The 25,838-nt window shown below is 46.1% G+C and overlaps 1 protein-coding gene across 1 annotated transcript in view; it reads right to left on the bottom strand.

The window, feature by feature from the left end:
* Positions 1-636: 636 nt before the first annotated feature.
* The window catches only part of lrrc75a (leucine rich repeat containing 75A), a 63,478-nt gene continuing 38,276 nt past the window's right edge, over positions 637-25,838 (bottom strand). Inside the window, exons 3-4 of the mRNA XM_072590100.1 lie at positions 13,170-13,282; positions 637-5,683 (exon numbers count right to left, since the gene is read on the bottom strand). Coding sequence (XP_072446201.1) covers positions 5,047-5,683; positions 13,170-13,282 — 750 coding nt within the window. The 3' untranslated portion in view covers positions 637-5,046. The remainder of the gene's footprint in view (positions 5,684-13,169; positions 13,283-25,838) is intronic.

The following is a 25,838-nucleotide window of genomic DNA, read 5'->3' as shown; positions in this document are numbered from 1 at the left end:
CAGAACTAGAGGGCATAGATTTAGGGTGAGAGGGGAAAGATATAAGAAGGACCCAAGAGGCAATATTTTCACGCAGAGGGTGGTACATGTATGGAATGAGCTGCCAGAGGAAGTGGTGGAGACTGGAACAATTGCAACATTTAAAAGGCATTTGGATGGGTATATGAATAGGAAGGGTTTGGAGGGATATGGGCCAAATGCTGGCAAATGGGACTAGATTGGGTTGGGATATCTGGTCAGCATGGACAAGTTGGACTGAAGGGTCTGCTTCCATGCTGTACATCTCTATGACTCTGACTGCGGATGCTGGTAATCTGAAACAAAACCAGAAATTGCTGGAGAAATGTAACCCCAGTTCTGTTTCAGTTTTTTCTAAAGTGGGCATGATCAAACTACCCAGACTCATAGGCCTGACCCTGACCTTCAAAAAACCTAACAGGAGAGCAGGTGCGTTTTTCACTTGAAATCCCTGTGGATGAAACAGCATCCTCCCTTCTCTCTCCCCCACACCACCACCCACACCCCACACACACACACTCACAACTCTGGGAATTCAGTAATTAGCAAGCACCAAAACTGGCTCATGACAAGAAAAAGTTTCAGAAGCACTTTTTTAGAGCAGGTGATGGTCAGTGGTTTTATTTGGGAATTGGGATTGTTATTGACAAGGGGAGAGTTATTACCCATCATTGGTTTGCCCTTGAGAAAGTTGTAGGTAGCCATTTTCTTGAGAGGGTGATAGTGGATCATGTTCCTGATAAATGCCAGCTTTCTCAATAACATACTCAATTGTCACAGATAACTTTTCCAAACAAGAACCTGAATGAGCACTGCACTACTAGTGGCTGGTAGGTGTAATGACAGTGCAATGTTCCCATCATTGGGAATTTAGAATGGTCACATCAAACCATACCACAAGAAAGTAACATAAACAATTCTATCCGCAGCTGACATTCATGTACACATACTGTGCAATAGATAACAACTCACAGATTTATCAGTTTCTGTGAAGACACAAGTTCTTTTAATTCCCAACAAAATATCCATTTGATACACAGCCATATTTTAAACAATGGTTTGTATTTCAGGAAGCTCTCAACATACTGTCATTTTATTGATTTTATTTCAGGTGTACTGACATTCACAAGGATAAAAATATTCTGTCTGATCAAAGGTATAAGCAGCGGTCAGGGAAATTGGTCAGTGCGTCAGTGTAAAACATCAGACACCAGATCAGCTCTCTCTCTCTCTCTCTCTCTCTCACTGCCTGGGTATCCCTTCTCTAAAAGATAACTCTTTTATAGATCCCATTCAGTGTGATTCCATCTCTTGAATGGGTCATTTAAAACGTCTTGTCAAAGACTCCTCAGCTGGGAGTTTGAAGATAAAGTGAACAAGGGAGTCTTCCTGCTGTCCTCATTAATATTTCTCCCTCAACCATTGATACTCAGACACTTTAACCCATCCTTTCTCACATCGCTGTTGTGGGATCTTACTGTTCACAAGTTGACTGCTGTGTTTCCTACAACTATTACCACAATCCAAACTCTTCCTTTGTTTGTAAAGTGCTTTAAGGACATTGTGATTGTGAAAGGTTCTATAGAAATGCAAGTCCTCATTCACTGAAAAACCTCTGAGAATTGTAAAAAACTTTCTTTACGTAATGTTTTATGTTTGACTAAAATTTGTCTGTTTCAAATGTTATTTTAGCAGGTTAACCCTGATTTAGTTTTATTGTGAATACGCTGTTTATGGAATTTAAAAGGGTCAGTGCTCAAACAATACAGAATGGGGTTAGATACGGAGTAAAGCTCCCTCTACACTGTCCCCATCAAACACTCCCAGGACATGGACAGCACGGGGTTAGATACAAAGTAAAGCTCCCTCTACACTGTCTCCATCAATCAATCCCCAGGAAAGGGACAGCTCAAGGCAAGATATGGAGGAAAGCTTCAGTTTAACATTGCCATTTTGCATATCTCTGAACGAGAGATTTGTATTGAATTTGAACTGCTCTGTGCTGTGGGCCTGTGTTCACACAGGGGCCTAGTACAGGCAAGACCAATCCATCCAGTGCATTGTCCACCATCCAGCAATTCACCTCAATCTGCTGGAGCTGAAGGAATTAACGCATTTTATTTGGAAGAAGAGTTAAACGGGCTGTGTCTGAAATTCTAATCCCTGACAACAGCAATGAGACACTCAGTTACTGAATCAGACTTAACCCAAGACATTTAAAAGCCAGAGGTCAATATAACAATGCCCTACATTTCTATAGCACTTTTAAACCAGTCAGAGCGTAACTGAATAAGGAAACTGAGATTGGGCCAAAGAAGGAAATATTATCACAGGTGACCAAACCCTTGGTCAAAGACAGCAGCTTCAAGGAGAGTCTCCATGGAGGCAGCAAGATGGTGAGTCAGGCAGGCTTCACAAGGACTCAGGATATCAATAAAGGGCACTTTAAACAACCCCTAATGGGTAATGAGAGAGTGCCTTCGGCATGGTCTGCGTTAGGACATGGACAGCAGAGATGTAGCTGGGATCATGGTTGGGACCAGCAGGAATGTGGGACTCCAAACAGGAGGACATTGGGACAAACAGTGAAATCCAGACACTAAGCTGGATGGGCCGATTATGGAGGGATATTATGGAGGCAGAAATAGGTTAGTAACGGTGTGAACACATGGTCAGAGGCTCACCCCAGGCTTAATGTGACACTGAGTTCCCAAACACAATGACTTCATCTCAGACTGTGATTTGAGTAGAGGTGCAGTTAGTTTCTCATGAACAGAATTTGAAGTGGGTTCTGAAAATTGGCCATTTTTCCCAATATTTAATTGTAGGGTATTCACACGCAGACAGTACTGGATATCAGATAAGATTCTGGCAGTTGGGGAAATGGTAAAGGACTCAACATGGCAGGTCTGTGGGTGAGCTGGGAATGAGCTGGGTGCTGGAGTGAGCTGGGGGTTATCATGGATCTGGGAGCTGAGATTGAGATAGGGGTAAGCTGGGAGCTTGGGGGGGGGGTCGGTAGTGAGCAGGGGCTGAGCTGGGAGCTGGGGGTGTGCTGGGTGCTGCAGGTGAGCTGGGTGCTGGGGGTGAGCTGGGTGCTGGGGGTGAGCTGGGTGCTGGGGCGTGAGCTAGGTGCTGGGTGTGTGCTGGGGGGTGAGCTGGGTGCTGGGGGTATGCTGGGGGGTGAGCTGGGTGCTGGGGGTGAGCTGGGAGTGGAGGGGGATGAGATGGAGCTGAGCTGGGGGTGAGCTGGGAGCTGGGGGTGAGCTGAGGCTGTGCTGGGGGCTGGGTGTGACCTAGGAGCTGGGGGTGAGCTGGGAGCTGGGGGTGAGCTGGGAGCTGTCTGTGTACGTGGGAAGACTAACAGTGTGCTTTCGGATGATGTCACTGAGGTTCGTGTAGATGGGAAATGGGAGGAACCAAGGAGAGATCCCTGGGGGGGGGGACAGCAGAGAGAACGGGGTGGGAGCAGGAAGAGAGGCAGCTGCAGGCTCCAGCTCTGACCAGATCGAGAAGGATGGACACAGGGCTGATGGGACATCGCTGCCCAGGCCTGCATTCATTGTCCAGAAGGCAGTTAGGAGTCAATTGCATTGCCGTGGGTCTGGAGTCACGTGTAGGCCAGATCAGGTAAGGATGGCAGTTTCCTTCCCTAAAGAACATTAGTGACCCAGATGGGTTTTTCCTGACAATTAACAACGGATTCACGGTCTTCATTAGATTCTTCAATCCACATTTTTACTGAATTTATCTGCCGTGGTGGGATTCAAACCTGGGTCCCCAGAACATTAGCCGGGTCTCTGGTTTAATTGCCTCATAATAATACCATTACATTGTCGCTTCCCCTAAGTTCTGCTAAGAGCCATTTCAGTGCAGTTGCAGGGACAGAAACCTGATTAGATGGATTTAAATATGGAATTCTGGGAATGGTAAGTACAAATTTGGGAGGTTTCGATATGGACTGAGGGGGAAAGATAGGGATATTGGAGATGGAGCAGTAGTTTTTAAGGGTGGGATTTGAAACGAATAGGGTCAGTACCTGAGGAGAGGGAATAGTCTATAACTCAGCTAATATTAAAAGGCATTTCTACTGACTGAGAGGTCCGAACTGATAAAGCACAATTTGGATAGTGTAAGTACCAAATCTGTAGAAGGATTCAGGAGGGGTAGAATTATCATTGTGTCAATTAACCAAAGGTTAGGAATTTAAATTGAAGGAGAAGTTAATGAAGGGAAAAGGAAGGACACTGAACAACAACAGCTTAATAAAGAAAATCAGGAAATATTGTGCTGGGTGAGAGATTTATTAAAACCAGGGTCTCTTTCTGGTTTTATAGTTTATTGAGGCTGCATGAAGCTTCCGTTCCCTATGTCACTGGTAACATCAACCAAGATGGATGCTTCTGTTCAGTGTGTTGGTGAACTACATGCTGTAAGGAAGGCCGAGATGGTGTTTTAATCCTAAAGTAGGTGTCAAGTGTGGAAGGTCATTGACCCAATGTCCTGAAAGCGGGAGGCAGCTGAGGCAGAGTTTAGAGGGGGAGGTCCTGGGAGGGTTTGAAGCTGTCATAGCATTGACTGCCTCCTCAGTAACTGACACTCACCATTGTCAGGATCAGGACAAAGAGGATCCGTTGGCTGGGAGTCAGTGAAACACACACCGTCACCTGTTACCCACCAACCCTGGCCATTCTTGGCAGATTCAGTTCCAACGACAGTTCCTAGTGTCGGAGTTATTATTGATTACAGAGAGTAACCTGAAAGGAAGGCAAATATATTTTAAAAATGAAACAGAAATGTGCAGGTCTCTAATAGAAAAGCAATAACTAACAGAAAGTAAGTCCTGCACTGGTTTCTGAGTGACAGCTTGTTCTAACACATTGGCTTCATCTTGAACCAAATCCCATCACAGTTGCCTCCTCTCTGTCACCTTGCTCCGAATCTCCCAGTTCCGTATTTCTGGGCCTTACAGATGTTCTACCTGATGTGTCCTGGCCAATGAAACCACCCCATGTCTACAGCACGTTGTCAGGTTTGATTGGCCAGTGAGTCACCTTCAGTGTGGATGGTCTCTTCATTGCTCATGGCCGCACTGGCCTGGGCCTGAAGGGGAAGTGTCGGACCCTGTGGTGACCCCATCCCAGCCTGGGCCTGAAGGGGAACTGTAGGTCCCTGTGGTGATCCTGTTCTGTTGCCCGGACTTTCACAAGGGTCAGCGTCAGAGCTCTCCAGGTCACTGCCTTGGCTCTCCCCGAACTCCAAGATGGTAGGCAGGTTGCTGTGCTTGGGGCTTCGCCTCCGCAGGTTGACCAGGAAGGGCTGAGGCAGTGAGTAGATATCAACATTGTTACCCAGGTCGATCCAGGTGATACTTGGGAACTTCTCCAGGTCCTTCAGTGTTTCTGTTAGCTCCCTCAGTATGCCCCTGGTTAGCTTGTTCCCATTCAAGGACAGGCTGTTGAGATTTGGGAGTGAACTGAGGGTGGGCAGTAGTTGTAGGAAACCTTCATCAGTTAGTTCAGTGAAGCAGAGCTCCACGTTGCTGATCAGCTCCTGATTCTGCTGCAAGTACACAACCGCTCGGTCAATATCCTTGGGCGTCAGGGTAATTCCAGACAAGTCCATGGTCTCGTTGGCTGGGCTCCTAGACAGGACAGCTTTCAGACTGGAAAAAAAAAGATTGGCAATCAGGAAATGTGAGGGGAAACCATGCATCCCGTTCAAGGAGCCAATAACTAGGTAAATGGATTAAGTGAAAAACTATTGGGAAAGTATTGGGCTGCATCAATAGGTGAATTGGCTATGCTAAATTGCCCATAGTGTTCAGGAATGTGTAGGTTAGGTGTATCAGTCTGATGAAAATGTAGGGGGATGGGTCTGGGTGGGTTACTCTTCGGAGGCTCGGTGTGGACTTGTTGGGTTGAAGGGTCTGTTTCCACACTGTAGGGATTATATATCTATGTCATGCATGTTGAGAGACAAAAAAATGCAGATGCTGGAATCTAAGGTAGACAGGCAGAAGGCTGCAGGAACACAGCAAGCCAGGCTGCATCAGGAGGTGGAAAAATCAATGTTTCAGGTGTCAACCATCTTGAAGAAGAGATACACCTGAAATGTCGACATCTCCACCTCCTAACGCTGCCTAGCTTGCTGTTTCTTTCTAGCATCATGCACGTCATCTAATCTCTCCTGTCACAGGCTCTACTCCCCCATTTGAATGTAACCTAACTGTAGTGGGAATAGATACCAATACTGATCCAAAGAGCAAAACACTGTGAAGCTTTCTCCTAATCACTACCACAACACCAACCCTCCATGTATTGGATCCCTTTGCATTACAACAGGACTGGTTCCCAATATGGAGGCAATGGAGTGTCAATGGGAAGTGATCATGTCTTATTGATGAAGGAGGGGGAAACCAATCACACTGAATCCACACTCAGTCCATTTGGAGGCCAGAGCCAGGTCAACTGACCCATCATTGGACAACAGAACACAGACCCAGATTCTAGATTAGTGTGGTGCTGGAAAAGCGAAACAGGTCAGGTAGCATCCGAGCAGCAGGAAAATCGATGTTTCGGGCAAAAGCCCTTCATTCCTGATGAAGGGCTTTTGCCCGAAACATCGATTTTCCTGCTCCTGGGATGTTGCCTGACCTGCTGTGCTTTTCCAGCACCACTCTAATCTACACTCTGATTTCCAGCATCTGCTGTCCTCACTTTTGCCTAGAACTCAGACCCAGGAGCAGCTGAAAAAATTATTCAGAACCAAATGGGATTAGAAAAGAATGCTGCTTATTCCCTGCAATATCAGGCCAGAAGCAATCAGGCAGAAAAGGGTTTCTCTGGTGGGACAGAAAGAGGGACTGCTTACTCCTGGTGACGAGATTATGTCTGATCTGTGTTGCATTTTTAATTCCACTATTTTCCAGATATATCAATAAATCTGACTAGTTGGTTCACACAGACATACTGCTCCAGTTTCTTTCTTGCTAACTGAGTTTGGAAGTGTGCATTTTTGTTACTCAGCCATGGCCTGACTCACATATCCAAAACCCAAGGAACAAACAGCTCCTGTAGGAGCTTCCCACAGTGGCAACAATACCCAGGGTTTGAGAAAGAGAGAGAGAAAGAGAGGGAGAGAGAGAAAAGGAAAGAGGTAAAAAAAGGAAGAAAGAGAGACTTTGAACTGAGGCTGGATTGACAACTGAAAGAGGGTGAGCCAGTGAGCGAGGTTGTACATCACAACTCTTAATGATATTCTCTCCAGACCCATACCTGAAGTTGTTTCTGAGTGGTTCAAATCTCATCTCTGAGTGAGGGTTCAAATCTCACTCCAAGGTTTGAGTACATAAAAACCCCACAGTCCTCCAGAGTCATATGGGGGGGGGGAGCACTGCACTGGTTAAGGTGCTGGCTCTCAGGTGGACTCACCTGATCTCACCTGTGGGTGTAAATGGTCAGGTGGATGTATGAGCTGCCTTGGCTCTTAGCAGAAGATGAACAAAGAAGATCTTGGTTCTCTGTTCTCCGAGACAATACTCATCCCTTCATGAACATTACCAAGACATGGATTTATCTCACCATTATCACACTGTTAGTCACATTTAGAATTTCAATACGTTAGCAGAATTCATGTTAGTCTGAGAAACTGACAACCTGAAGCAGAGGTCCAGGGTGAGGGTATGGGATTGGGGTGAGGCTGAGGGGTGTAGGGTGGGGATGAGGGATGATGCTGGGGTGCAGTGTGGGTATGAGGGGTGAAGGATGTGGTTTGGAGTGAGAGATGGGGACGGGGGTTGGAGAGGTGGGGAAAGCCAGACCTAATGGAACCCACGATGAGGGAGCAGCTCAGGAGATATCACAAGAGTGAACTGGAAAGAGAAAGTTGGACACTTGAGTGTATCATTGTGAACATTAAAAACCTGTGTGAAACATATCCCATGAAATAAAAGTTAGCCCAAAAGGAATTCATCAAGACTGAATTTTGGCACAAATTCAGATCAATAAAATGGTTAGGTTTTCTCTGTTGTGAGACACTCCTACTCTGACTGCCTGCTAACAGATACTGATGAAGGGCTTATGCTCAAAACATTGATTCTCCTGCTCCTCGGATGCTGCCTGATCTGCTGTGCTTTTCCAGCACCACACTCTTTGACTCTGATCTCCACCATCTGCAGTCCTCACTTTCTCCTGCTAACAGACACTGTCTAGAGTCATAGAGTCCTACAGCATGGAGACCTGCCCTTTGGCCCTAACAGGTCCATGCTGACCAGAATCTCCATCCACTCTAACCCCATGTCCCTGCACTTGGCCCATATCCTTCCAATCCTTTCCTATCCAGATATTTGTCCAGATGCCTTTTAAATGTTGTTAATGTACCCACCTCAACCACTTCCACTGGCAGCTCATTCCATATACATACCACCCTCTGTGTAAAAGTGTTGCCTCTCAGGTTCCCTTTTATTCTTTCCCCTCTAATTTTAAACTGATGCTCTCTAGTCCTTTATTCCCCAACCCTGGGAAAATAACTGAGTGCATTCACCCTGTCTATGCCTCTCATGATCTTATACATTTCTATAACAGCCCCCCTCTGTCTCCTACCCTCTCAAGCTTGTCCAACCTCTCCCTGTAACTCAGACCATTGAGTCCAGGCAACATCCTTGTAAATTTCTTCTGCACCCTTTCCAGTTTAATAACATCCTTCCTATAGTAAGGTGACCAAAACTGAACACAATCCTCCAAGTGTGGCCTCACCAACATCCCGTATAACTGCAACATAACTTCCCAACTTCTATACTCAGTGCCCTGACTGATGTAGGCCAATGTGCCAAAAGCCTTGTTCACTGCCCTGTCTACCTGGGACTCCACTTTCAGAGAATCGTGCACCTGAATTCCAGGTCCCTCTGTTCCACTAACACTTCCTAACGCCCTACCATTCACCATGGAACTCCTACTTTGATTTGGCGCAAGACCTCCCAGTTTGTGGGGTGTACTGATTGGACACAGATGTCACAGTGTAAAAAACTTGAAAGAACTGTGGATGTTGGAAATCGGAAACAAAACCAGAAATTGCTGGAAAAGCTCAGCAGGTCTGGCAGCATCTGTGGACAGAAATCAGAGTTAACATTTCAGGTCTGGTGACCCTTCCTCAGAACTGATGGTAGCTTGGAAAATGTTGCTTTTTATGCAGAAGATGGGATAGGGGAGGGGGCAAGGATAAACCGAGGAAGGAGAGTATACAGGATCCTGGCGTCATGAAAGAGGAACAGTGTGCAATAGGGAGGACAGGACAGTATATCACATTGTTTTAACAGCAGGATGATCCAATTTGGGAAACCACAGCCCATACCATACTCTACCCCTTAAAGATACTGAGCCCCTCTCACACTCCCTACCACCCAGACGCTGGGCCCCTCTCCCATCCCGTGGCCCCTCTCAGACCCCAGACCCGTCTCACACTCCCTACCCCCCATACCCTGGGCCCCTCTCCCACCCCATCTCACACTCCCTACCCCCCAGACCCCGGGCCCCTCTCCCATCTCGTACCCACCGAGACCCGTTTCACACTTCCTATCCCCCAGACCCTGGGCCTCTCTTACAGTTTATTCCCCCCAGACCCCATACCCCCTCCCACCCGTACCTCCTCCAAGATACCGGGCCCCTCTCGCCCCTGTACACCCCCCAGACTCCTCTCCCACCCCGTACTCTCCAGACCCTGGGTGATGACATTCCTTCCTCCCATGTGGGACACTGTTTCGGGTTGCAGATGACACTAAGATTGGTGGATAATGAAGGGGACTGTCAGAGAATGCAGCAGAATATAGACAGTTTGGAGAGTTGGGCAGAGAAATAGCAGATGGAGTTCAATCCAGACAAATGTGAGGTGTTGCATTTTGGAAGATGCAATTCCAGAGTGAACTGTACAGTAAATGGAAAAGTCCTGGAGAAAGTTGAAGTACAGAGAGATCTGGATGTTCAGGTCCATTGTACCCTAAAGGTGGCAACACAGGTCAGCACAGTGGTCAAGAAGGTAGATGGCATGCTTTCCTTCATCAGGTCATGTTACAGTTGTACAGGATTTTGGTTTGGCCACATTTGGAATACTGTGTACAGTTCTGGTCACTACATTACCAAAAGGATGTGGATGCTTTGGAGAGGATGCAGAGGAGGTTCACCAGGATGTTGCCTGGTATGGAGGGGACTAGCTATGAAGAGAGGTTGAGTAGATTAGGGTTATTTTCATTAGAAAGATGGAGGTTGAGGGGGGACCTGATTGAGGCCTACAAAATCATGTGAGGTATAGACAGGGTGGATAGCAAGAAGCTTTTTCGAAGAGTGGGGGACTCAATTACTGGGGTCAGGAGTTCAAGGTGAGGGGGAAAGGTTTAGGGGAGATATGCATGGAAATTCTTTACGCAGAGGGTGGTGGATGCCTGGAATGTATTGCCAGTGGGGGTGGTAGGGGCAGGAATGATAGCGTTGTTTAAGATGTATCTAGGCAGATACATGAATGGGCAGGGAGCAGAGGGATACAGATCCTTAGAAAATAGGCGACAGGTTTAGAGGATCTGGATCAGAGCAGGCCTGGAGGGCTGAAGGGTCTGTTCCTGTGCTGTAATATTCTTTGTTCTCTATGAAAGTCCGTCGCAGTTCCTGCTTCGGAGAGGTAGCTTTTCTGAGAGAGGGATTCTTGTGGGAGCAGGGAAAGAGGCTGGACCCTGGAGTGTCCTGGGGGAGGGGCTTTAAAGGTGATTGTTATTGGTTAGATTGAGTTTATTACTTCTCCTGCAATATGGTATAGTGACGGAGAGGCCCGTTTATAATTCCCAGACTCTGTATAACACAAAACAAACAGATTTTTATTTCCAAATTTGTCCTGATGAACCCAGGTTGAAAAAGAGGCCCCTCCAATGTCACTGCCTCCCCCCAGTCCTCAGGCAACATAGATTTCGTAAAGACCTACTTTCACTCAAATCATTAAATGTTTTGTTGATGACGAGAGGATTGGGGAGCATTGGTCTGGCCACTAACTGGATCTCTGTGGAATTAATTCATCATTGAAATCAGAGTGAGTCACGCAGTTCCATCCACACACCAACGAGTCGTGCCGGGCATGAGCTCTGTTATGCTGCTCCAGCCTTTTAATCATCACCAGCAGCAAAGGGGCCAGGCCTGGCTCTGACACTGGAACAAAGCTCCTTGTGGATCCAGCTCCCTCAATCATCTCCAGACCCTGCAATCCAATTCCATGGGAATTCAGAGTCTGATCCAAGAAAACGTCTCCTTTACTTTCCAATGTGTCGGAGAAGCTTAGAATTCAGAGTGGCTGTGTTCAAACTTGCTTTTATCATTTGGGTGTCACTGCCAGGGCTGGCTTTTAATACCAGTCTCAAGTTCTCATTTTACTCACTCAGGTATTTATTGTCCGGCCCTAGAGCCCAGTGAGAAGGTGATGATGAACTACCTTCTTGAAATGTTGTCCCCTTGGGGTGGAGAAAACCTTACAGTGCTGCTATTAGGGAGGGAGTTCCAGGATTCTGGCCCAGTGACATTGAAGGAACAGTGCTCTGTTTCCTAGTCAGGATGGCGAGTGGCTTGGAGGGGAATTTGTAAGGGCTGGTGTTCCCATGTACCTGCTGCCCTTGTCCTTCTAGAGGGAGTGAGTGTGGAAGGAATCTCAGTGAGATGTTACAGTGTACCCTGAGGTGGAGGCAGAGGATTGAGTCCATTCGAAGGGGCACAGCTGTCCCACCTCAGAGAACCCCCTCCCTCCCACAAACCTGGCAGCATCCTGCTATCAATGCCCCTGTCCCCTGGCAATGTTCTGTCTGTACCCACACCCCAAGGACCCAACATCCTCCACCTTCCAGAGAGAGCATCACCAGCCCGCCTCCCCACCCCCAGCAGCCAGCTGCCCTCCACTCAGAAACACCGCTTACTGAAATGTTAATCTCACCAGATAAGATGATTAAATGAGCAGGTCAGCCGAACGACTGAGGATTAGTACTCGGAATGGTTCTCCTTGAGTCACAGACTCTCTGAGTTCCAGTAAATCCCAGTCAGGAGACAAACTGGTCTGGCTCCAGCTTGCTGTGATTCATTGGGCACAACGCTGCCAAAGCAGATTGGTCTGTAGGAGCCCTTAATCCCTTGGCAATAATCAACTCAAAAATATATCCTTCTCGAAATAAATACAGTAAACAGTCAAGTTTATAAAACACTTCATTACATCTCAGAAAAAACTCCATCCACATGACACAGAGACCCCAGCTACAGGGTTGAGGCTCCATCTTGGTGTTTATAATCCACACAAGCATCTCGCTGCCCATTACCAAATCGCTCTCTTCAACTGCAACAACAACCTGCATTTGCATAATGCCTTTTGCATGGCAATACTTCCTACCTGCCCTCAGCTGTGTATCTCTCTTCATTTTAAATGTTTCTGCCCATGTAGCACCACACTTTGAATTCTTACATTGTAAACAAATGTGGTATCTACTTTGTACACAGTATGATCTAACAAAAGCAGACGAGGAACGTGCTTGGATTTTAAAATATTGACTCAGTAAAGATATTAATTATCAATGATGTTTACACTGAAAATGACCATAACTTTAGTTATAGCCCTGTTCCCTTAGATTGGAGTGTTTCAGACAGTGGTGGGTGGCATTGAGGGCTATGGGGGAAAAGGTGGGTGGGTGTGGATTGAGAGATTTGGGGAGGTGGGTGTGGATTGAGAGATTCAGGGAGGTGGGTGTGGATTGAGAGATTTGGGGAGGTGGGTGTGGATTGAGAGATTCGGGGAGGTGGGTGTGGATTGAGTGATTCAGGGAGGTGGGTGTGGATTGAGAGATTTGGGGAGGTGGGTGTGGATTGAGAGATTTGGGGAGGTGGGTGTGGATTGAGAGATTCGGGGAGGTGGGTATGGATTGAGAGATTTGGGGAGGTGGGTGTGGATTGAGAGATTTGGGGAGGTGGGTGTGGATTGAGAGATTTGGGGAGGAGGCTGGTTAGTGGGGATTGAGGGGTACATGGTCATTGAGGTTGTGGGGAGAAGGCGGGTGGGTTGGATGATGGGCTATGTGGAGAAGGGTTTTTGGGTGGGACAGGATAGCAACACAGTGTTGTAACGTTCTGAGAATGAATTACCAGGCTTGGGGTTTCCGTTTCACGAGGCCCTGAGGTCTCCACTGCGAGTGGGGGCTCAGATGGTAGGTCAGCTGTCTGCAAACCTTCTCCATGGCTCCAGCTGAGTCTCCTTCCTGAAAACAATCACACGGTCGAATAGTCAACAAGGGAGCAACTCAACAACTGCCAATGTACAGTCCAGGGAATTGCTGGAAACAGAGAGAGAAAATCCCAGTGTGTAATCTGAACATCTCTCGCACTGAAGCCTGGTGATGCTGGAGTTAATCTATTTGTACAAGCAGCAGGGGACAGTCTAGTTTAGCATAGAGTTAGAGAGCCACACAGTATTACAGCACAGTAACAGACCCTTCGGAATTCGTCCCACTTGCTTGCATTTGGCCCCTATCCCTCTAAACCTTTCCTGTCCATGTACCTGCCCAAATGCCTTTTAAATGCTGTAATTGTCCCAGCCTCCACCACTTCATCTGGCAGCTAATTCCATACACGTACCACCCTCTGTATGAAAAAGTTGCCCCTCAAGTCCCTTTTATATCTTTCCCCTCTCACCTTAAAACTATGCCCTCCAGTTTTGGAATCTCCTACCTTGGGCAAAGACCTTGTCTGTTTACCGTATCCATGCCCCTCATGATTTTATTCACCTCTACAAGGTCAGCCCTCATCCGCCGACGCTCCAGGGAAAAAAAACTTCCAGCTTATTCAACCTCTCCCTACAACTCAAACCATCCAGTCCTGGCAACAGCCTGGTAAATTTTTCTGCACCTTCCAAATTTAACAATACCCTCCCAACTCCTATACTCAATGCTCTGACCAATAAACACAAGCATACTAAATGCCTTCTTCCCTGCCCTGTCTACCTGTGACACCACTTACAAGGAACTATGTACCTCTGTTTGACAACACTCCCCAGGGCCCGACCATGAACTGTGTAAGTCCCACTCTGGTTTGTTTTAACAAAATGCAGCACCTCACATTTATCTAAATTAAACCCCATCTGCAACTCCACTCCTCAGCCCATCGGCTCATTTGATCAAGATCTTGTTGTACTCTTAGATCACCATCTTTGCTGTCCACTTTACCATCCATTCTGGTGTCATCTGCAAACGTACTAACCATGCTTCCTGTATTATCATCCAAATAGTTTATAGAAATGACAAACATCAATGGACCTTTGACTGGCAAGAGGTATCTGTTCTAAGGTAAGGTGTCAAGTTTTCAATGATACTGTCTGCTGACTCACAGGGAGGTGAATGGATTGGGCATGTGAATGTTCAGATCAGAGGAATTGGATGTCAAGAAGAGCAGGAGCTGTGTTTCTGCTCTGTAGTAAAACGTATCTCCAGGCTGAAGGCAGGTATTTATTTCCCCTCATCAGTTGCTGTAAGCTGTGGCTTTTAATTAATAATTCATGGTCCATTACAAATGTGAACCAGTCACCCTGTGCCTCCTGCAAACAGGTGAAAGCATCTGGAGAGGGAAGATTGAGAAGCAGCAGCATCTGATCAACAAAACAATAACTTAGAGTCATAGAGATATACAACACAAAATCAGACCCTTCGGTCCAACTCATCCATACTGACCAGATATCCTAAATTACTCTAGTCCCATTTGCCAACATTTGGCCCATATCCCTCCAAACCCTTCCTATTCATATACCCATCCAGATGCCTTTTAAATGTTGTAATTGTACCAGCCTCCACCACTTCCTTTGGCAGCTCATTCCAAACACGCACCACCCTCTGCGTGAAAAAGTCGCCCTTTTATATCTTTCCCATCTCACCTCAAACCTATGTCTTCTAGTTTTAGACTCCCCCACCCCAGGGAAAAGACTTTGCCTATTTATCCTATCCATGCCCCTCATGATTTTATAAACCTCTATAAGGTCACCCCTCAGCCTCCGACGCTCCAGGGAAAACAGCCCCAGCCTGTTCAGCCTCTCCCTGTAGCTCAGATCCTCCAACCCTGGCAACATCCTTGTAAATCTTTTCTGAACTTCCGAAAGGAAGGAGACCAGAATTGCATGCAATATTTCAACAGTGGTCTAACCAATGTCCTGTACAACCGCAACATGACCTCCCAACTCCTGTACTCAATACTCTGACCAATAAAGGAAAGCATACCAAATGCCTTTTTCAGTATCCTGTCTACCTGCGATTCTACTTTCAAGAAACTATGAAACTACACGCTCTATGTTCAGCAACACCCCTCTAGGACCTTACCATTGAGTTCATAACTCCTGCTCTGATTTGCTTTCCCAAAATGCAGCACCTCGCATTTATCTAAATTAAACTCCATCTGCTGCACCTTAGCCCATTGGCCCATCTGGTCATGATCCCATTGCAATCTGAGGTAACCTTCTTCACCATCCACTAACCCTCCAATTTTGGTGTCATCTTCAAACGTACTAACTATGTTCACACCCAAATCATTTATGTAAATGATGAAAAGTCGTGGATCCAGCACCGATCCTTGTGGCATTCCACTGGTCACAGGCTCCACTCTGAAAAACAACCCTCCACCACCATCCTCTGTCTTCTACCTTTGAGCCAGTTCTGTATCCAAATGGCTAGTTCTCCCTGTATTCCATGTGATCTAATCTTGCTGACCAGTCTCTCATGGGGAACCTTGTCAAAGGCCTTACTGAAGCCCAAATAGATCACGTCTACCCTCATCAATCCTCTTTGTTATTTCTTCAAAAAAACTTAGTCAGGTTTGTGAGACATGATGTCCCACGCACAAAGCCATGTTGACTATCCCTAATCAGTCCTTGCCTTTCCAAATACAAGTAAATCCTGTCCCTCAGGATTCCCTCCAACAACTTGCCCACTACCGAGGTCAGGCTCACTGGTCTATAGTTCCCTGGTTTGTCCTTCCCACTTTTTTTAAAGAGTGGCACTAAGAAAGAAAAGATTGAGGGGTGACCTAATAGAGGTTTTTAAAGTGATGTGAGGGTTTGACACGGTAGATTTATACTGGAATTGAGTGCCCTCCTGTTTGGAAGTGAGGGGTCTCAGGTCAAGAAAGGGACCCAGAGATAAACCTTGTTACAGTTTCTCAGTGAGGGGAGGGGGAGGGGGGGTTTGTTTGAAGAACTCGATATTAGAAATGAGGAGGGGGATGGTAAACCTGCTGCAAGCAAACAGCATCCCCACCTGTCCTTGCTGGTGTCCCCCACCCCCCGGACCACCACACCATGAGTCCCACTGTCCCCACCTGTCCTTGCTGGTGTTCCCCACCCCCAGGGCCACCACACCATGACTCCCACTGTCCCCATCTGTCCTTGCTGGTGTCCCCACCCCCCGGACCACCACACCGTAACTCCCACTGTCCCCACCTGATCTTGCTGGTGTCCCCCACCCCCTGGACCACCACACCATGAGTCCCACTGTCCCCACCTGTCCTTGCTGGTGTCCCCCACCCCCAGGGCCACCACACCATGACTCCCACTGTCCCCATCTGTCCTTGCTGGTGTCCCCCACCCCCAGGGCCACCACACCGTGACTCCCACTGCAGCCTGACTCACCTGTGGCCTAGGTCCCTGGCGGGAGCATTACTGGCAGCTGTGCCTAGACCTGCTGGCACAGTGAGCTGCCAGCCTCTGGGGAGGAGGGGATATCCGGCTATGGGCTCCCTGATCCCAGGGAATGGCCCCACTGCCCCCACTGCAATCCAACTCAGCAAGTGGGAGGGGGGCAGTGAGACTTCTGTCTTTCATCCACCTTCCAGAGAGGAACTCTTTCCATGTGTGGGAAATGTGGGATCATCAATGGAATATAGTCACCAATATATCCAGTTGGGAATTCAGGAGGAACCCCTTTCCCTAGACAGTGCCAAGAATGTGGAACTTGCTCTCACATGGTGAAGGTAAACAGCATCAACGTATTTAAGGGGAAGCTGGATGAAGGAGAAAGCATTAGAAGGAAATGCTGATACGCTGAGACAGAGAGGTGGTTGGAGGAAGCTTATGTAGAGTAGAAACATCAGCAGGCAGCAGTTGAGCTGAACGGCCTGTTTCTGTGCTGGAGATGTTCTGTAAAGGTGAAGAACAGCGCTCCTCTATGCCTCAGTTTCAGTCTAAGCTGTCATTCAATGGGTTAGCTCTAAGTCAAAAATCCCAGTCCCAAGACTCGAACATATAACAATCTCAGTACCACGCCAAGAAAGGGCTAAATTGTTGGAGTTACTGTCTTTCACATGCGATGTTAAACTGAGACTCCAGCCAGTCTCGAAAGCAGAGCAGGGCAGTTGTCCCTAGTGATTTAGCCGGTATTTATTCCAAAATCAATCTCACTAAAACAAAACATATGATCTAATTGTGATGATATTGGTGTTTGTGGGAGTTTGCTGTATGCAAGTTTGCTGTCACATTCCTTCATTGTAAAACTAGGGTACTTCTGAAGACTGTGCTCGTAACCGATGAAACTGGGCAGTGTTCGCTTTGAACCTGACCCAATGAAGGGGGGAGACAGAATGCTCCTGGGTTAGGAAGGCCTTTCCTGTCCCAGTCAGCCTTACAAAGCCTAACTGGAGAGAGAGCTGTACAGTTTATACACTCCGACACCACAAAAAGGAGGGATTCAGCCCATCCTGTTTGTGCCGCTCCTGAAAGAGATCTCAGTGATACTCCAATTCCCTTGCTTTTTTCCCATAACCCTGTCAATTTCTTATTTTTAAGCGTTTATTGAATTCCCTTTTTAATGATTGTGCACATTCCAAATCATCACGACCAGTTTCATAAAAAATATAATCCCTACATCTCCAACTGGTCATTTGTCCTCAATCTGTATCCTCTGGTTCCTGACCCTCCAAGTGACTGGGATCAGATTCCTCAAGTTCTCTGACAAAAACCCTCATCCTTTTGAACACCTTGGTTAATTCTTCTCTTCAAACTGAAGGCGAATAATCCCAGCCTCTCCAGTGTCTCCAAGTGACTTTACACTCTCATCTCTGAGTGCCCTGAAAATATAAATTAATTCTCAGAGTAAGCTCAGATCCATGAAACTGGGTGTGAGCTAACTGCAGGGGATTGCAATTGCTTTGGTCTATAGCTCAGAACAGAGAGCTGTCTTATCACAGTGACATGATAACATCAGCTGGTTTGGATCTCAAAATGACTCTTTGCTGCTCGGCTTTATGCAAATTATCCAGCTCTGACTGGTGGAGTTTAGAGTTCTGGAAAATAGGCAGCTTGCTCTGTTAAACCAGTTCTCCACAAATTAACCAAAATTTTATGTTTTCAAGAGTTTCACCTTGGGGAGTCTCCGCGATGACACTCACAGACCTGACTGCTCTCTGTTTTGTTTAAGAAACCCTGCTGATAACTTTTGCAATGCCCTTAGGGTCTCACACAGACTCCAAGGAGTTGGGTTGCTCTGTTTGACTTGAGTCTAAACAGACATTTTGATAAAATTCTTCAGATACTCAATGCTCCCCAGAGAGTTAACCATCTCTCCGACAACACTGCCTGCAATTCTGACCACATCATAAAACATTAGCAAATGTAATTAATCTTTATTGTGCTGAATAAATGTGACTCTGTACAGTTACATAATGGGTGACCCTTACCATAAATAAACTGCACTACACACACAGACACACACAAAGACACACACAAAGACACACACACCCTTTCTCATACATAAGCTCTTTCTCATATGCTCACACTCACACCCACACATGCACCCTCTCACAGACTTATACCCCTTTCCAATCACACTCACACACACACACACTCTCTCACAGACACTCATAATACCCCACCCTCCCAACACACACACAGCCAAATATAAGTTTGTGGATGAATTTGTACTTGCAGAATTACATTTTATTTTGCTCAAAAACTGCATGAATCCATGTACGATTCTATAAATCCCTTTTTTTAGATTAGAATCAGTCTGAACATTGGGGCACAGACAGCCTCACACAGGGCACCTCACACCTTCAGTTCATTATCAGGGTCTACATGGCACCTATTGTTAAAGTTCACTTGAGAATGTAACTTTAAAAAAGTACTGGGATTTACATAGGAAAGAACTGAAACTAACATAGTCATTCTAAAAGATGAGCGACTTAACAAACAATCCAGGTCTTTTTTAAAATATAATTTCAGTTGCAACACACTGTTAACCTTTGTTATAAATTGTATGTCTTAGGATCTTATTCTCCACAACCACCTGATGAAGGAGCAGTGCTCCAAAAGCTAGTGCTTCCAAATAAACCTGTTGGACTATAACCTGGTGTTGTGTGATTTTTAACTTTGTCCACATATAAACAGTGATGCTGTAAGGAATAAAGCAGCCCATCCATCAACTTTGACACTGCTCCCTTCATCACCAACACAATGGGAGCAGATTTTGTTTATTCAGTCCTGGGATGTGGCCGTTCACTGACCAGGCCAGAATTTATTGCCCATCTGTAATTGAGCAAAGGGCAATTAAGAGTCAACCACATTGCTGTGGATCTGGAGTCACATGCAGGCCATAAGGTCAGAAGTTTCCTTTCCTGAAATTTTTCTGACAATCAACAACAGTTTCTTGGTCATCTTGGGACTCTTAATTCCAGATTTTTGTTGAACCCAGGCCCCCAGAACATTGCCTCAGTTGCTGGATTAATAGTTCTAATGGTAAGCACTCGGACAATGCCAAGAGGAACAAAGGTACATGGGAACATCCACCCCCTGCAAGTTCCCCTCTAAGCCCCACTCACCATCCTGACTTGGAAATATATCACTGTGTCAAAATCCTGGAATGCCCTCCCTAATAACATTGTGGCTATCTACATACTATAAAGGTTGGGCAGCTCACCATCAGGGGCAATTAGGGACAGACAAAAACACTAGCCCATCCAGCGATGCCCAAATCCCCTGAACATCACCATGAGGACAGGAAACCAAAAGCTTAGTCAATGAGATAGGTCTGAAGGAGCATCTTTAAGGACACAAAGGCTGAAGTTTCGAGGTGCTATTTCAGAACTTAGGGCTGTGACCAGGAAGGATGTTGGAGATAAATTCATTACTAGATCTTGGATACACAGTCCACCAATTCGAGATAGTGAAGGGATTTGGAGAGGTGAGCTCAAGCTGGAATGATTAAAATACAAACTGATGCCATGGTTTCCAATAATGCCTCTAATGTTAACCATTAGTCTTCATGAAAGGGAAAATCATTGTCAACTTTGATAAGAAATTAATCGAGGGACTAAAAACAGTGAGTCATGGTAAATGGTTGTCTTTGAGACTAGTATTCTCCATGGGTCAGTGGTACGGCTGCTGCCTTTTCTCACGACTGACTTGGGTCTTGGGAAGAGTCTAGATTAGAGTGGTGCTGGAAAATCACAGCAGGTCAGGAAGCATCTGAAACAGCAGGAAAATCGACATTTCGGGCATAAGCCCTTCATCAGGAATGAGGCAGGAGATATAAGGACTTGGGAAACAGAGTAACATTTCAAAATGCGTCAATGGAGCAAACTTGAAGGAGTGACACATTGAGGGTGATACCAACTGCCTGCACATGGCTGACAGAACAAACAGACAAGTGGCAGATGGCATTTAATGTCGCGAAACGTGAGGGGACTTGTTTTGGAAGAAATGATGGGAAAATTTAGTGTACAGTTCCACTGAGCATGCACGGGCAGAAGGGGACTTGGGATGTGTGTGTGTTAATTTTTAATGATGCTGTTTTGAGAGAGAAGTTATCAATTATTGTAGGATTTTGGCTTCATCAATAAAAACATTGAGTACAGGAGTGGGGAAGTGATGCTGTTCCTTTATAAAGGTCAAGTTAGGCCATAACCAGAATGTTAAACAATGAACAAAGTATAGTACAGCACAGGAATTCACCCTTCAACCCACCAAGACTACACCAAGGCAATACAAGATGCCTCTGTAAACTGAAAATCTTTTGCCTCTATGCAGTCCATATCTCTCTATTTCCTGCCTATTCATATATATGTCAAGATGCCTCTTAAACATTACTATCAGGTCACCCCTCAGCCCCTGACATTCAAATGCAAACAAACCAAGTTTGCCCAATCTCTCCTCTTGGCTAATACCCTCCAAACCAGGCAACACCCTGGTAAGCCATTCTGTATCCTTTCAAAGCTTCTACATCCTCCTGGTAGTGTGGCGACCAGAACTGTACACAATATTCCAAATGTGGCTCAACTAAAGTTCTCTACAGCTGCAACATGACTTGCCAGTTTTTCGTCTCTGTGCCCTGACTAGTAAAAACAAGCAAGCCGTATGCTTTCTTCATCACCTTCTCCACTTGCTTCCAGTTCTGGTCACTACACTTTGAAGGATGTAATGATTCTTGAGAGGCTGCAGAGGAAATTTACCGGAACGATTCCTGACGTGGAGGGGCTGCGGGAAGGTGACTTTAACTAAAAAGTTAGGTTGTCCTTCCTTGCAGCCCAGGAGATTTAAGGGAGACGGGGGGGGGGGGGGGGGGGGGGGTCCAAGATTGACATGCTTTGGATAAAGTAGACATGGAAACTCTGTTCCCATTCACTAACAGCACTAGGGCTGGGAAGGTTTATAAACTTTAAATAACAAATGCAGGAGAAATATGAGAAACAATGTTTTCAAGCAGCGAGTGTTAATGACCTGAAACCTGGTTGGTGGAAACAGGGATGAGTGTTAGATTAGATTCCCTACAGTATGGAAACAGGCCCTTCGGCCCAACAGGTCCACACCGACCCTCCGAAGAGTAACCCACCCACATCCATTCCCCTACATTTACCCCTGACTAATACACCTAACACCATGGGTAATTTAGCACGGCCAATTCACCTAACCTGCACATCTTTGGATTGTGGGATGAAACTGGAGTACCGGGAGGGAACCCACACAGACACGGGGAGAATGTGCAATCTCCACACAGACAGTCACCCGAGGCTGGAATCGAACCTGGGACCCTGGTGCTGTGAGGTAACAGTGCTAATCATTGAGCCGCCATGAGTGTTGCTGAAAGACACATTTCATCAAAAGCTTTTCATCTTGTGCTCCTCAGGGCAACTTGCAAGAATACCAATTCAAGGGGTACGCAACATCTGTACTACAGGAGAGGAGACTTTACCAGTTGGCTCTGACGGGTTGCCACACAGAATGCATCAGTTAGATGATGACTAACGATTAACCGCTAAGGTTTGTTTAGATTTACTCTAGTCAAGGCATTGCTTCAACACGTGGACAAGCAAGCAGCTGTCACCCTGTTTTGTTGAGTCGAAGCTGATACTGTGCATGTACATATTCTCTCTGGCTGTGAAGAATGGGGCTCTGTTCGAATATCTGCCTTCAGTATGAAAAGGTGTGTCACATTGAAAACCCAGCTGGCAATCAGAATTTGGTACCAGTGTAATTCGTAGCTTGCTTATAATTATTTAGCAAGTGCTGTCCAATCACAGAAACAAGTCAAATGTTGAACAGTGTTTTTGCGTTGTGTGAGTGTGGTATGGTGGTTAGTTACAAACAGCTGAAGAGGATATGATCTGCCAATCTTTGGGACATATGGCCTACCTATCAGGCACCACACTAGCATGGAAATTCAAACACCAACTTATTGATCGTGTGATAGGCAGAATGGCAGCATCTTACTAAAAGTGAGCACCAATCCTGCTGCTGAATTGTACCAACATGAAACAGCTTGCTTCACTATAATACACTGTTATATACAGAAAGAACAAAGATACACATGGTAGCTATTTCAACCGAACAAACAGGTGATAGGTATTTCTCAGGGCAGTATCTCAATCAATTACAGTCAATCTGTCTTAAACAAAGCTTGACAGTTAACTGTCAGTCATTCAAAACCAGTGCATTCTCTACGACAAAGCCTAAACTAATTTGCCAATCACTTTAAGGGCTATAGGGATGAAGCAGGGAATTAGGACTGACTGGATTGTTCCACAGAGAATCAGCATACACTCAATAGGCTGAGTGGCCTCTTTCTAAGCTGTAAATGACTCTATGCCTCTGGGACACTGGATAGATGAGAAATTGGGGGACACCTGGGACAGGTAAGGGGTGATACCAGAGGTAATGGTGTGGGAGCAGGAGGAGAGGCCATTGCATCTGACTGTCTGGCTGTAATCAGATGGATATGAATGGATGCAGGTGGGAGAGTCCCACCAGCTATAGACCAGTGAGTGGGGAGGTGGTGGAGAACGATGCTGTGGTCACTGTGTCTGGCAGGATGGTCAGCTGCAGTATTCAAACTGCAGTGACCAGATGCTTCGATTTGTGTTTGCAGCAGCTGGAGATTTCTGACATTCCCTGGCCACTGATGTAGCTGTTCAGGAATGTGTGTTAATGTTTAATGCTGGGGATCAGTCTATTTCACAAACTCTCCCAGGGGCGTATGAAAGGAGGCCCAGTGTCTGCACGTTCCAGGAGATTACTCACACTCTCGGGGCGGGGAGGAATTACTAATCAGGGCCAAAGGGAGGTCACATTCATTACCAATCAACTCATCAGTGGACAGTTTAGTAGTTTATTTATGAAACTTAAATTGAGGACTCTGTGTGTTTGTATACGTATAATGGCATGTCTCTGATTGTGTCTGTGTACCTCTGTGTGTGTGTCTGTGTGTGTGTGCGATAGAGGGGAAATCAGAGGGGGCTGATAATCAGTATCAATTGAACTGTGCCCGTAACTGAAAGAGCAGTCTGAGTGAAACCAGAGCCATCTTGGGAAGAGTGTAAATGGGGGAAGGGAAGAAGCAGACATTAAGTTTCCTCTCTGTTCTGTCCATCTCTCTCTCTCTTTTCCCATTTGTCCCTCCATTTATCTGTCTGCCTGTCATGGAATCATAAAGCACAGGAGGCCCGAGCCAGCTCTCGGATAGAGTTATTCAGTTCACCCCCATACTTCTTGATCTTTTCTCACAGCCCTGAACTCTGTCTCTCTTGTTCTCTTCCTCTCCACATCTCTCCCTCTCTAGTTGTGCATATCTCTCTCTCTCTCTCGCCAGATCTCTCCTTCAAGTGCAGAGCTGAGAGCTTCCACATGTATTACTTTATAACACAGCTGGCTATTGGCCAAGCATTGAGAAGCTCAAGTGCAGCACTTTACCCTATCAGTGGCCTCACGGTAATGAATAATATGGAGCCTGCAGCCACAGACCATTCCAATGACAGCAGGCATCAACTCATTAACATAGAATTCAGAAAACAGCCAAATCAAAAGGAGATTTTATTCAGAAAGGTACTTTTAATATTTCTTCAGAAGCAAAAAGCTCAAACCCCCAGGTGAACATTACACTGCCTCACAATTGCGACAATGTCCTCTCCATATTTACTTTGATATTCAGCAGTTAATGTCATGATTGCAAATGTAGCAGTCCTTTCAATACACAGTAATATCCTACAGCATCGAGGTGATTTACTGCCTGTTCTTCAGTGTAGATTGCAGGAGGAATATTCTTCTGCATCCCTTCAGTTAGGTCAGGACAGGAGGAGACCATTCAAAACCCAGGAGACCTGCTCCCACACAATTAAAGTTTACCCATGCCATAACTCCATTCACCCACGTTGGGGTCATAGCTCTCAATATGCTTAAGCAGAAAGATCCATCAATCTCAGTCTTGAACAGTTGAGACAACTGCAGCTTTCTGAGGGGTTCAGACGCGCAGGTTCCCATTGCCCTGTGGGTGAAGCAGTGCTTCCTGACTTGTCCCTGAACAACCAGGTTCTCAGTTAGGTGTAGCCCTTTTTTTGTCACTCCCACTACCTGCTGTAAGGTATTGCATCTAATCAGTTATTCAGAAACTGCACAATTATTGTGTCAACCTCCCTGTACCTTTCAGCAAAGAACTGTCAGAATCTGGAGCGGAGGTAGGTACTGCAGATGCTGGAGGAAGAAGAGAGTTGTGGACTATTTTCTAAACAGGGAAGGCTTTGGAAATCTGAAATACAAGAGGAATCCTTGTTCAGGATTATCTTAAGGTTAACATGCAGGTTCAGATGGCAGTTAGGAAGTCCAATAGAACGTTAGCATTAATGTGAGAGGGCTAGAGTAAACAGCAGAGATGTACCACCGAGGCTGTTCAAGTCTCTGGTTAGAGCATTTGGAATATTGTGAGCAGTGTTGGGCCCAACATGTCAGGAATGAGGAGGTGATGTTGGAGGTGTTCCAGAGGAGCTTTATAAGAAGGATCACGGTGACGAAGGGCTGATCACATGAGGGGCCGTTAAAGGCTCTGGATCTGTACTTGATGGAGTTAAGAAGGATGGATAGGGGCGGGGGGGATCTAACTGAAACTTACTGAAGACTGAGAAAGTTGGATACAGTGCAAGCAGAGAAGATGCATTCACCAGTAGACAGCCTCAGATTGAAGAGACAACCCTTTAGGGCGGAGATGAGGTGGAATTTCTTCAGAGAGGGGTGAATCTGTGGAGCTCATTGCTGCAGAGGGCTGTGAAGACCAGGTCATTGAGTGTATTTAAGACAGAGACAGATAGATTCTTGATTAGTAAGGGGATGAAGGGCTACAGGGAGAAGGCAGGAGCATGGGATTGAGCAACATACTGAATAATTGAATGGCTGAGAAATTTGATGGGCCAAAAGGCCTAATTATGTTCCTACGTCCTGTGGACTTATGATCTGACTAACATCTTCCTTTAAGACCTAGGATCAGGACCACCAGGATCTGGAGATTCATCAACACACACATCCAA

Source organism: Chiloscyllium punctatum, chromosome 19, assembly GCF_047496795.1.
Source record: "Chiloscyllium punctatum isolate Juve2018m chromosome 19, sChiPun1.3, whole genome shotgun sequence".
NCBI lineage: Eukaryota > Metazoa > Chordata > Chondrichthyes > Orectolobiformes > Hemiscylliidae > Chiloscyllium > Chiloscyllium punctatum.
The sequence above is the reverse complement of the archived record's forward strand: the minus strand, read 5'-3'. Positions and strand labels throughout refer to the sequence as shown.